Source organism: Artemia franciscana, chromosome 15 (genome assembly GCF_032884065.1).
Source record: "Artemia franciscana chromosome 15, ASM3288406v1, whole genome shotgun sequence".
In the NCBI taxonomy this organism is placed as follows: domain Eukaryota; kingdom Metazoa; phylum Arthropoda; class Branchiopoda; order Anostraca; family Artemiidae; genus Artemia; species Artemia franciscana.
The window spans coordinates 41,922,885-41,937,293 of NC_088877.1; the positions used below are offsets into that span (position 1 = coordinate 41,922,885).

Here is a 14,409-nt window from a genome sequence, read left to right on the forward strand (position 1 = left end):
ATTGAAAAGACAAGTTAATAATAATAAAAAAAACTTTTTATTTTTTAATGCTAATCGCTTTCCAGGCATGGTATCAGTAGAGTTTATATAAATTCTAATGCATCATTAACGCTTTACTGAAAATGAATTATATTACAAGTATTTTTTTAACTTACAACATTGAAAATTAAAATAAAATTTCAGTGAAATAAAATCTTGATTTCCTCAGCTTTCAGCAATTAATATCAATATGTAAACATTCAGTTTCATTTTGTTAGTTCTTTCCAAGACCGTTCAAGACACAAATAGTTATAATAAAACTAAATAATGCAGTAGACTTTAGACTTTTACAGGTAGTAGGGAAAGGTGCAGTTGCCAAACTCTTATTTGTAGCAATTTTTATCCGTTTTAAGTTTCATTATAACATACAATTTAAGTTTTACTCGATTTAAGATTTATTTATCAATTTAAATTAGTACCAGTTGTATGTTTGTTTGATGAATTTATGGTTGTTTTGGGTTTCCTTTATTCTTTAATAGTAACTTCTGGTCGTTTGGAATTTGAATTATTATAGGAATTTGTTTCTGCTGGTCTTAAATTAAGATGGCTGTTAATTAAGATGGTTCTATACTTTTTTTCGAGAAATTAGTACCAGTTGTATGTTTTTTTGATTAATTTATGTTCGTTTTGGGTTTCCTTTATTCTTTAATAGTAACTTCTGGTCGTTTGGAGTTTGATTTATTATAGGAAGTTGTTCCTGCTGGTCTTAAATTAAGATGGCTCTTGATTAAGATGGGTCAATATTTTTTTGAAAAATTTCTTTTTTGCAAAGTTTTCTTTAATTAATCCCAATCAATGGTGAAAAGACAAGTGAATAAAAAACTAAATAATGAATGGCAACTCACAATTGCACTCAGGAATTTATTTTATATAGGGCTTTTTTAAATACTAATCGCTTTTCAGGTATGGCATCAGCAGAGTTAGAGCACCAATTGCGATTATATTGAAAATATGAAACATCAGAATTAAGACGTTCATTGTAAATGGGGCTGAAATAAGTTAAGAGCTGAGATAATTTCTTTTATCAATCCGTCAAAATACCTGAATACAAATTTGATGTTTTATGTCAAACTCCTAATAGGACGTTAGCTCCTAATAGAACGTTTTAAGATTGTTCAAACAAGTCATCAAAATGTACTTTTGTGTGTGCGTAAGTGTTTGTGTGCTCTGTATCTAAAATTGGGTTAACTGCTTCGAATCTTTTACTAGCAAATGTTTGCATGCTAAGTTCAAAATTTAATCCTATTTTTCTATTGCCTTTGATTTTTAACTAATCATTTTGCATTTATTGTTCTCCAAAACCCCAAAAACTTTAAATTACCAAGGACATCGAAACTAAAACACTTTTTTTTGGCACCTGACTTTTACATAGGCTATTCATACCAGAAAATCACAATATTCTAAGATTTTTCATTTGGTTGTTATGCAATTATAAGATTTTAAGGAAAGCCTTTAGGAAAGGCTAAAGGCTTTCCTTTGTTGCCATAACAAAAAGTGGAAACTTTACTTATTTAGAAAAAAAAGCTCCACGAAATGATTATAAAAGAAGTAACAGTAAAGATTATTTTTAAATCAGAAGATAATAAGTATTTGTTATATCTATAGTCAACTAAAGGGACAAATCTTACAGAATAGGATTGCTTGATTGGTCTTCCAAAGAATATTCTTTTCTAGGTAAGTCAAATAACTAACAATTTGAAGTGTCCAGCCTTTAATAATTTTAATAGCATCCATATTAATGCATAGCTTCCGTTCTTGCAAATATCTTCTGCAGTTGCCGTTTTGGACTCGCAACCTGTACATTTCAAGCAAATATGGGATTCTTGATATTTCTTCAAAAATACACCAGCTTGTGGACAGGTTCCGTCCACAAGAAATTGTGAAAAATGAGGTATGTTTATCTGACGAATGGGTGATTGGATCTTAATGAAACTTGATATATTGAAAGATGTCATGTCTCAGATGCTCCATTTTCAACTCGGATCGGATCCAAGGACATTGGGAGGGGGGAGGGAGGTAACGGAAATATTGGAAACCAGAAATCTTGGAAAAAGCTTAGAGTGGAAAGATTGGGATTAAACTTGATGGGAAGAATAAAAACAAGTTCTAGATACGTTAATGACATAACCAGACCAGATCCGATCTCTTGGGGGAGTTGGAGGGATTTCTAGTGCTTTGGCGAGTTCGAGAATAAGCACAAGCTCTAGATGCGTGATTGACATAACCGGACCAGATCCGCTCTCTTTGGGGGAGTTGGGGGGGGGGGGGGGGGTCCAGTGCTTTGGCGAGTTAGGTGCTTCTGAACGTGCTAGGACGATGAAAATTGGTAGGCGTGTCAGGGACCTGCACAAATTGACTTGATAACAGTCGTTTCCCCGATTCGACCATCTGGGGGGGGCTAAAGGCTCTGGGCCCCTCCGACCTCGTCACAATTGCCGTGTGAGCTCTTGGCTCTTGTTTTTCGTTACTGTCCTGTATCTTAGTACTCCTCTAAGTGCATGACTGAAATAAATTACAAAAGCTTAGATTTATAGCCGTGCTCGTCTTTTGATAAAATAATTAAGAAGGCCAGAGTTTCTAGAGCTCCATAATACATTTTTTCACTCATTTTCCGCTAATTTTTGACACACGTTGCTTATTTTCAAACTTCTAAGTTTGAAAAAGTTCCCACTAAGCGTTAAACTGTGTAACTACACACGTAGATCTTTTTCATCAAAAATTGTGCTCTCGTGGTTCTCTAATTTTTGAAAACGTACATGGTTGCATAAGTTCCCACTGAACCAATAAGAACCAGATTCCATTTTAGTCTCCTTGGTACTTCATGGTTTACGGTGTAAACCATATGGTTTAAAGTGTAAACCATATGGTTTATAGGTTATATGGTTACAGACGTATATGGTAGCGTAAATTTCCACTTGGCAAAATTCAGAATTCATTTTTAGTGTCCTTGGTACTTTATAGTTTTCGGTGTAAAGCATATGGTTTATGGGTTATATGGTTACAGACGTATATTGTTGTGTAAGTTTCCATTTAACCAGATTCAGATTTCGTTTTTAGTGTCCTTGGTACTTTAATAAATAAGGGTAGTAGAGAAAGCCTAACTAAATTTCTGAATTGAGCATGCAAAACAAAATTAGGATTTTAATGGAAAATGGATAAAATTACCAGGAATACCTAGATTTCAGAAAAAAAGACTGCAGAAAACTGCAGCAGACGAAACAGTTATAATTACATATTCGACTTCACGCTTTATCAGAATCCCAGAAAATTCTTTTAAATCCAGAAAATTCTAATTTTCGTCTCAGACGAAAAGTTTCAGGTCATGCCTACATAGACGAACAGCCTAATTTGTAGGGAACATCTCCCCTTCGCAAGACCCCTCTGAAAAACTTTAACCAAAGACTCTGAAAAACTTTTCTCGCATTTTTGAAAAAAAGAAAACGTGAAATCCCCCCTCTCACAAAAAAGCTTATGATAGGAAAAACAGCCTAGAAAGCTTCAGGATAGAAAGCCCAAGGCTTATACATAACACCATTCAGCTAATGCTAAATAACGCCCGTTCATAATAGGTTTAGCAAGTATCTAGGGCTACCCAAATGACTATGTTTCATTTTGGAAATGCATTATAAACCTATAAGCAGCATATAAATATAAAATATATATACAAAATAATATAATACATATATATAAAAATATAAGCCAATATGAAAATGTTAAATTTTGGTCTCCGTTTTTAAATAGGTAAGCGTTAGGTAAGCGTTATATGATGTTAGAAGAGATTTATTAATAAAGAGTTTACTAGACATAGGCCTTCTGATACGTTTTGTAGAAATAAATAAATATTATTATTTTTTAAATTAAACATTATTATTAAACATTATTATTAATTATTATTAAGTTAAATATTATTTAACTTAAATATTATTAAATTTAGACGTTAAATATAATTACGCTAAACATTATTAATTGTTAGTTAAATAATAATTAGGTTGTTGAGACGCTAGTGAGGGTTGGGAAATATATGTATAGAGTTTCGGTAAGCAGACTATTAATAATACAATGTTAAAAAGTTTCTCTAAGATTGTTTTAACTGTGTCTGAATGATGCCACCAGGTGTCAGTGGTACAGCTTCATTTGATGCGGTTCTTTATTCTAATGTTTGCTGACAACACTGTCCTGTTGGCTGACTCAGAAGAAAACCTACAGAGGCTTTTGTACATTTTAGAGAAATATTACGAGACAGTTAATACTTAGTGTTAGTAAATAATGGTTTTGGTTTCTGGGAGAAATGATAAGGGGGAGAAAGAGGTGTTTAGGATTTAAGGGGATAATTTACCTGTTGTGGATGAGTTTATTTACTTAGGGTGTAGGTTAATTAAGGGAGGTAAGTGGAGTGAGCATGTAGAATTAGTTGAAAATAAGGGGGAAAGGAATGGTTCTAAGTAATTCCTTCAGGTCAGTAGGTCTTAGAGATATTGAGTTACAGAAGCGAGTGTAGATCAGACCAGTGATGGAGAGTGGAGCCGAAGTTTGGGGGGTTTGATAAGGGTGTTATATTAGAAAGACTACAATTAAGGTATTATAGAAGGATGCTAGGTTTAAGTGAGAGTTAATACTTAGTGTTAGTAAATCAATGGTTTTGGTTTCTGGGAGAAATGATAAGGGGGGGAAAGAGGAGTTTAGGATTTGAGGGGATAATTTACCTGTTGTGGATGAGTTTACTTACTTAGGGTGTAGGTTAATTAAGGGAGGTAAGTGGAGTGAGCATGTAGAATTAGTTGAAAATAAGGGGGAAAGGAATGGCTCTAAGTAATTCCTTCAGGTCAGTAGGTCTTAGAGATATTAAGTTACAGAAGCGAGTGTAGATCAGATCAGTGATGGAGAGTGGAGTCAAAGTTTGGGGGTTTGATAAGGGTGTTATATTAGAAAGACTACAATTAAGGTATTATAGAAGGATGCTAGGTTTAAGTGAGAGGCTTAATAGCTTAGTTATTAAAGGTGATTTGGGAATTTTGGCGTTAAGATGTAAGAGGCTGGTAGAAATGGTGAAGCATTGGTGGAGTTCCTGCCAGACGGTAGAAGATGTTTGTGGATGGGGCAGATTAAAGCAATTTTGGATTCGTGTGGAATTTCAGAGGAATGAAGTGGGGAGTGGGGATGTTGGAGAGGTATTTAAACAGGTATAGTCAACTTTAGTTGATCAGGAAATGCAGAAGAGGGGGTGCTAGATCAGAACGTCTGACTATTCTGAGTTGTATTCTGTGGTAAAAGAGACATAGGGAAAGAAGGTACATTTGAGAGTTGAGCTGTTTAAGAGATGATATTCTTTGGATGATTTCTTGTAGAGGTAATTTTATGCCACTTGGGAGAAGAAGAAGATATTTGGGAAGAATTAGAATGAACGGTAGTCCTTACAGTTGCCCGATGTGTGGAGAGTGGGAGGAAAAGTTATTGCATTTTTTTGGGGAAAGTTGTGGGTGGAAAAATGATCGGGGAATGGGTGTTTTATTAAAATTAGGAATCTGGCATGATTTATTCATGAGGGCATGACTCAGCGTGAGGGTGTTATATGATGACTCAGTTTAATTTGGTGTTTTTTCTTGTTTTAATAGTTAATTTCAAAACATTGAATAGAATTTTTAATTGTATTTGTATGTTGTTCTCTTTTTTGCGGCCATGGCCCTGTGGCTTTTTTTAGCGTCAAATAAATTACAGTTACTATACTATAACATTAAGATCCACCACAGCGATTACTTGCGTTTTATTCCACTTCCTTTCACGGATTATTCCACCATTATTTCAGTACTTATTAATTACTTTCATCTGATGTGTTTTTTCAGAAATTAATAATACCTTTGTTATTTCGCCAAAAAGATAAAAGCTAATTTCAGTACTAACTGCTAGAGTCACCATGTTCACCAATTATCCAGCCATGACATATAGATGGCACCACCTTCAACCGCTGTGACAACAAAAATCTAAAACGCGAAGAATCCAAATTAGTGCCCGACCCAATGACACGGTTGGCTGGGAAGCCGCTTAATTTCCACGCAGCATAAGCCAAAGTATCAACTGAAATAAAGAAATAGCCTGAAGTGTTAATGCAGACAAAACCTTTCATTAGCATAAAATTTCAACAAACTGAATTAATGCAAAAAGTTACGAAGTTAGACAACGCCATTGAACCAAAGAAAATAAGAAAAATTATTTTCTTACAGTTTCGTGGTAAAAATTTATTTTAATAACTAATCTCTACGACCTAGTCCAATCAGTGTTTTCCCCAAAATAATGGGATTTCTCAAGAGACAAATGGAATCTGTTCTCAGCGTGAAGATTTGGAGTCACACGTCAATAAATTAATCCAGTCAGGTCAATCATTAAACAGCAAATTAAATCCTAGAATAAAAGGTTTCAATCCAACCTGATTGGTTTATCTGGAGGAAATTTTAAGCCCGTAAAAAAAAGAAGAAAAAACTTAGTCACAAGAGCTTTAAAGTAGTCCCTCTGTTCTCCTTGATCGAGCAACATAAGGATTTTTTAAGAGCCAAGGACTAAAATATATGGCTCTAAGAGAACCTTCTGCTTTGATTTCTAAGCCACGTGGTTAAATTTTCAATCCTCAACAGTTTTCAGGTCTCTCAAGTCAAGCCCTGCTTAAAAGCGCTTCAATAGCAAGAGGGAGGGGCAATTGCTCCCTAGGTTCCTCTTAGATTTTGAAGAATAACTTTTTGGGTATTTTCATTGAAAAACCCTTATTTATTTTTATTGAAAATAAATAAAAAAGGAAAAAGACTGCCCTGGCTTTCAAGACGAAGGCTTTCAAGCTCCCGTAATACCCTAATTTCGGTTATAAAATGTGCTAAGTATCTTAAACAACAGTAATTAATTTGAAATTATTACAATGAATATTTTTCTGATTAATACTGAGAGCAGTAAACAAGATTAAGGTTATATTGGCAGCAATCCTAATATAACCTATCATCCAATTAAGTGAACTCCCCTTCCCCAGAGGAAATTAAGACCACTTCCCCAAGAGAAAGAAATCAAACGCTCAATATTTTAATTCACAATAACTTACTTTAACCACAGCATTCATTTAATTATAGTATCATTCATCATGGATAATTTATTCTCAGATGAATGAATCATGAAGAATACACACGATTATAGTAAATTATTCCGAACCAGAATTTTAAAAATTTGATTCCAATTTCTTCCTCATAATATTTCGGCGATTTTCCTCAAAAGTTAAAAGGTCTGTTATCGTACACTATTGAAAGTACTGCACTATGCAATACACTATTACAACTATTGACAAATACACTGTTGACTAATACACAAACCTAATACACAGCTGACAATACACTATTGTCGTACTGCTAGAATAATAAGAATAATGAATATTGTAATAGTAAAGAATAATAAATAATGATGAATAATTTCATAATATTATTAATACTAATAATTAATAATAATAAAGAATAAACCCAATTTTTGGTGATTCAGCAATAGCTTTTAATCTCTGTCGATACCCGAATCAGAATTCATTTATGAAGGAAATGACAATCGTTGAATACAGCTCAATAGACGAACGAGACGAGATGAATGACGAGATTGAATGCGTGACTCAATTAGTCTAACTAAAATCATTTACTTTAGACAAATCATAGACAAAAATTGTGGTCAAATTCTATCACAATTTTTTATTCTATTGTTTTTATCTTAAAATTAGCCTTCATACAGGGTTATCCATTGCTCAAGCATTGAAAGTTGTGGAGGTAGCCGAGGTATTAAAAGAAATTATTAGTTAAGAATTGATATTTATAAAATTGAGACATTCAACGTCCCAATGTTACTTATCCTCGTTGTTTCAAAATACAGAACCCGTGACACATTACCTAAAAAGGGAGAGGGCGTTCTTTACACAAGAGAGTAAAGATTGTTTCTGAAACGAAAAATGTCCCTTGTTTGACGCAGAATAAATCAACCAATTCCAAATAATTCAGCATAACATTTTTATACGCATTTCTTATAGCGCAATATTTTTTTATTCCAAAGTTGCAAATTTCTAGAACAAAAAGTTGCTTTTAAAAATTGAGCGCATATAGATGGTGAAAAAATTATCTGCCCAAAAACCGGAGTAAGGGGCACCATTTCATGTAAACGTAAGGGAGAGTCAGTATTTTTTTTTTCAATTTAGTTCTAATTAAATACAAAAAAAGTATTTTATAAAAGTAGTATATAATATTAAATATAGGGGAGGGGGACTACCGTCCTCTACTTGGCACTCGTGACTGGAGTGCTAAGTGCCAAAAGGAAATTGATTTAATTTTAAGATCGTGAAACACTTTTGAGTCGTTGCCAAATTCATAATGGATATATTACAATATTATAGGGAGTCGAGTCCCAAATGGGACTAAAACCCATTTGGGTTTTAAATACCACTTTGACAGCCCAGGAATAATTACAAATGTTGTTTCAAACTATTCTGATCTTCAAATAAACTGGCTCCCCAAGATTTTCAGAAAAGTATGGCTATACGCTATTTTATTTGCCTTTTCAAATTGGACTGGAAATCATATGGTGAATGGTAACGGTTCCTTGTGCTAATTAATATCTGTTAAAACATGCGAACTCATCATTGAAAGGAATTAATTCAGTCACATGTAGATTGTCGTAAAGAAGATTACGTTAAGTTTTTGCTGTTGATTTTGGCTTGTTACAGAGGAGATAAAGCCCATTTTAAAATAGTGTATGATGATTTTCAACATTGAGCATAAAAGATATTGATAATTATTGATATTCCAAAACCCTTAAATTTTTAAAATAAAAGATAAGATTTGGCAAATCGAAACGTCTTTGCGTCACTTGTGCAACACGCACAGCTCAAGCATCACACACCAAATTTCAGCGTCTGATGTTTCTGTTGCAACACGAAGTGCTAAATCACAGGACATCAACTTTCAGTATTTGTTGTCACTGTTGCCACTTACAGGGTTCCAGCCTAGGGCATCGAGTTTCAGATTTTAACGTCACTGCTGCCACACAGCTCAAGTATCAGAACTTACTTGTTAGAGCAGACGTGAACCCCTCACCCGGCATCTAGAAGACCGCATGATTGATTCCCATTTGTCGCGAACTCGCGCCAGCTCTTCAGCAAATTGGAACCAGCAGCTCTACCTCTTTCTGCCGAACTTTCGAAATCCACCAATGGTATCGAGGTAGTTTTTTGACAGTTGCCCACAAATTCTTCAATTGCCCTTCACAACATCTGTGCCAATTTGACCAAGGAGCAGCTAAAAGTACTTGCTTGATGATGCGGTCATTGAGTCTTCTCGTGACTTGGCCAAGTCAACACAATCTTCTGTTCGACAATCGAGGCTGTGGGCTGGATGTTAGATCGGCGATAACACACATCAGCATTTGAGATTTCGTCTGAGTATTGAATCCGCAGGATTTTTAGTAAAGAGTTTGTTATCACTGTTGCAATACACAGGGCTCAAGTATCAGAGATCTTTCTTCAGCGTTTGTTGTCAGTGTTGCCAAGTACAGGGCTCAATCATCCGACCCCACATTTCAGTACGCTTAAAAACAGTATTAGACACATATTTGCAGAGAAACAAACTCATATTTCTAGATTCTCCATTTCCTGAATTATGCAAACAAATTTAATCAGCAGAAAACCATTTTTGTTACAATACTGATGTAATTGGTATCGACACTATCATACAAAGATAGATAATTAAGAAAGAAAAATGGATTTAATTTAAATAAAGCAGTGGAACAAAAACGAAAAAAAAAACGGCAAAAAAATTAATTTAAAAAAAAAATCTAAATATTTCGGCTCCACGTCCGGTTAAAAAATACGGTTAAATGGACGGAATATACATTTAATTTATAATGTTTAAGTTTCTGGGTGCTATATATAGTATAAATATTATTAACCCGGTAAATTTAATCAGGGGTGGTGACCTGGGGTTTTATGACCTTTTTTTCTTCAAATAAATAGTCTTCATTTTAAATAGATACCATTTATCCATTGATTGTAAAGAGGAGAATTACCTTTTGTACACTAGGCTATAGATATTTGTTTTATCTTGTTCAGTGAGTAACAACAGTTCTGGAAGTGTTTAGAGTGTAGGTTTTATTTATTTGTTTTGTTTTTTAATTGTTTTTTCTCTTTCTTTCTCCAATGTGTGTTTGTTTGTCGTTTCTTTAGATAGTTTTATTTTACAATCAGTTTTATTACTTTTTTATATTTTATTATAGTTTTTGTACATAAATTTTCATAGTTTTTTTTTAATCAGTTTTATAGATGGTTTTATTAAAAATCAGTTTTTTCTTCTAATTTTTTTTCTTTCCATTGAGAAAGGCTACCGGACGTGGAGCCGAAATGTCAGGATTTTTTTTATTAATTAGTGCTTTATTGTGATTGTTTTTATCGTTTTTCGTTGCACTACTATAAATTAAATATATTTAATTATATATATTTAATATATATATATATATTTAATTATATATTTGTATTTAAATTAAACCCGTTTTTTTCTCTTAATTTTTCGTAAATGTTTTATTGCGGTCGTTTTTTCGTTTTTTGTTCCACTTCTTTATTTAAATTAATTTTGTCTCTCTTAATTTTTCGTAAATGGAAAAACACTGTGGTCTAAGAAATTATTTACAATGATGGATAATTAGAAAATAGAATGACATCTAAAGAGTAAATAAAAGTAATTGCAATGTTAACTACTAACCAGGATTTGTAACTATAAGAAGAATTGTTTCTGGGCTATACTTGACTAATCTCGGAATTATTTCCTTGAAGATTTCTAAATTCTTTGGTGCCAAGCTAGTGCGTGAATCCCCAGGTCCTTGTGGTACTCCAGCAGTAACAATGCACAACTTTGAGCCAGCTGTTGCGGAGTATTGAGTATCTCCGTAAACTTGTGCATTTCTTACAAATGCAAGACCATGCTGGAGATCCAGTGTTTCTCCTCTGAGTTTATCAGGGTTACGATCAACGAGGACCAGCTCACTAGCAATGTTCTGAAAAAATAGTCTTAGCTTACAAATAGTTTTTGAGGGAAAGAGAAAAAAGAAAGAAAGAGAGAGACGGTCTGACCCATAATTTACTATCAGAATTATAATCAACGAAGACTAAAAAAAAAAAAGGTAAAGGATACGGCATTAGACTTTACAGTCCGTACCGGCGGTGCTGATCTACGTTTCTTGGCCCTTCAGCCAGGAAGTGCAATGGGGGGTTAGGGGCCAGCCATCCTGTGCTTTCGCACACCCTTCCTGTGAATGAGTACTGTTAGTGAGACTAGCTCTCTACAGAAATATTTTTAGCATACAAAAGGTTTTTCAAAAGAAGCGTGTTAGAAAAAAACAGTTTGCGAGATGAATACAGCAAGGTTCATAAATACTGTCTGATTTTTGAAGATTTTTTAACTTCTTTTATAGCTTCCGTACAAAAGAGAGGGGATGAGAGAGGCAGAGACAGGGAGACAGAGACAGAGACAGAGAAGAGGAGGGAGGGAGACAAAATCATATCAAAACTTAGAATAATTTGTATTGTTATTTTATTAAGTTTCTGCTAATGTATTTTATTATTTAATACTGTGAATATGTCTAAAGCATGCTTATTTTGGTTAGTTTTATTTTATCACATTTACCAGAACTTCGGGTCATTTTCAGAATGGCATTGCTCACGGGGAGAAAATTCACCCGAGACTTTAATGATTCTATTAATTTTAATTATCAAAGTTAAAGAGAACTGTACATATTTTTGACAACAATATCATCTTACTAAGATTAAGGCCGAAATGCTTTCAGCAGTCCTTTCATGCCTCGATATATATTATCGGTATATTAGGTATGTAAACATATATACATATACATGCCCTCTTTTGCATAGCCTGCAAAGAATTGGAACAATAGACATACCATTTAGACAGAAACTGATAAACAAAGGTAAATATATAAAACAGAAAACGATATAGATAGGGGGGAAGAGAAAGAGGGGGAAGGAGAGTGGGAAGGATTTAAGCAAATTACCAGAATATTTTTAAGAATTCTAGAAAATAATCTATAACATGGTGCTAAGGTAAAATACGGGCTACATTATTTTATTTCAAGTAATTACGGTAATAGATTATTATAAGCCAAACGAGGGGACATAAAACAGAATACATAAATAGAACAAGATAAAATAAATGAAATAAATATTAATATTGTATCCCCTTCACCAAAGGAAAAACAATTTAAATTTCAGTCCTTACTTTCACCTCTCCATTAGATTACTTAGAAGTCTGCCAAGGATTTCTTAAGGGGATTTTATACCTTAAAATAATTCTGAAAATCCTAGTGTCAGCTGAGCGTCTCAAAGACAAAGGACCCATTAGCAAATTTGCCCAGGAAATCAGCCACCATCGACAGCTGTTGATAACCTGTGATTTAACATTTGATTGAAAAGGCAGTGAAATTATTCCACCATGGTTTTCAATCAATCTGTGTTGCACCACAGGGAGCTTTCAAAGCTGTCAAATTGCTCAAATGATAATTCGTTGCTAGAACATTCTCATGCCACTTATGCTAGAACATTCTTAGAGACTGTCCTTACCTGAATTTTAAAAATGAAATACTGCTATATTTAGTCAAAAACACAAAAATTGAGCTTTCTAATAATGTAAGCTTCATCAAATCTGAACATCTCAGGAACTACCTTTCCTGAATCAGCTACATGATAATTATTTCACATCAGAGAGTTCTTTTGAAACACGTTTTAATTTTGTTTTTTTTTACTATGGGCTGTTCAGCCTCTTAAAGAACTCAAAATAGAATTTTACTCAATAGTGAGGAAGCTAAATTATTTGAATATGTGAATATTTACCACATTATATTTATAAAAATTCTAGAAAGTTTATTCAATTCAATTTATTCAAATAAAAAAAAAGATAAGACCAATGGTAATAAAGATCCTGGAAGCAAACTTGTTGAGGACCATAACAACAAAAAATTGAAAATGAAGAAGAGAGAAAAATAAAGAAAAGAGAAAACATGGGTACTTAAAGCAAAGTGAATAAAAATTTAGAGAATTATAATACCAAAATTTTAGCACATTGTAATACAGCGTGCGAAAATTTGAGGATAGCTCGACACTGGAGGGTATTATATTCCATTGGAGTATAAATTTATAAGTGGGGGATCGCTGAGCGGAACTAGAGACACACTTGGGGACAATGAAGGAACGGTTGGATGAACGGAGATAGAGCCCTTCAGAATTTATTAATTAATAATAAATTGTCTTATCATTAAAATAAGACAATAATTGGGGATGAAGATTTTTATAGTAAGCGGAGTAAGCAAGGGATAGATTTAATTTTTTGATTATTTGTACAAAAGGGATAATACCAAAATCGGAGTACAAGTCCTGGGTGGGATATAGTCGGGGCATCCGAAAAACTGCTTTGACGGCACGGTTTTGGGCAGATTTTAATTTTTTGGTAACTGAAGTATAAGCGGATCTGTTTGGGATAATGCGGATCCCAAACAGATCCGCAGCATGAGATATATCGGTAAATAAAAGAGTAATAAAGGGACAAAAGGGTGACAAGGATATCGGGAGAAAGAAAATAATTCACACGATTAATCATACTTACCTGTCGCAAGATTATGGCTCTGATGTAGGACACATGTGTTACAAATGATAGGGAGGAGTCTATGTGGACACCAAGAAACTTGGCAACTTCGACCTGCGGGAGGAGATTGGTAGAATATTTTAGGCCAAGTGCTTGCTGAGCTTCATTTTTTTTTGTAAGGGGTTCAAAATAATACAACCTGACGATTCTTGCTGTTAATGGTTATGCAGCTAACGAGACACCACTCATGTACTCTATTGCGAAGGGTTTGAGTAGAGGTGATGACGGATGGTAAATTAGGACCGGTGATGAAAAAGTTGCTATCGTCAGCAAAAAGTATTGGGTGCACTGTTGGTCCCAGGTCCGTAACCAAATCATTAATATAAAGGAGAAAAAGTATTGGACCAAGAACAGAGCCCTGAGGGACGCCCCTCCGGACAGGTAGGGGATGTGAAGTCACCCCGTCCAGACTCACACTCTGTGCTCTACCAGAGAGATAGGAGCCGAACCATGAGAAAGGAGCTCCACGAATCCCTAAGTTGTTGAGTTTACTTAATAAAACACTGTGATCAACCATGTCAAAGGCCTTAGAAAAATCGAAAAATAAGCCCAATACAGTATTTTTAAGGTCAAGTTGGGAATGCATAAACTGTGTGGCGTCTCTTAGTGCATGAGGAGTTGAAAATTTGGAACGGAAGCCGTATTGATGACGAGAAATCAACGAATCTGAAGA

At 34.2% G+C, this 14,409-nt stretch overlaps 1 protein-coding gene across 7 annotated transcripts in view; it reads right to left on the minus strand.

Moving 5' to 3' along the window:
• The window catches only part of LOC136036496 (L-lactate dehydrogenase-like), a 102,199-nt gene that overhangs the window by 13,366 nt on the left and 74,424 nt on the right, over nucleotides 1-14,409 (minus strand). For all 7 annotated transcript variants that reach the window (XM_065718771.1, XM_065718767.1, XM_065718773.1 and 4 more), the window contains 2 exons: nucleotides 10,791-11,082; nucleotides 5,938-6,111 (listed from right to left, as the gene is read on the minus strand). In XM_065718771.1, the coding sequence (XP_065574843.1) occupies nucleotides 5,938-6,111; nucleotides 10,791-11,082 (466 nt within the window). The remainder of the gene's footprint in view (nucleotides 1-5,937; nucleotides 6,112-10,790; nucleotides 11,083-14,409) is intronic.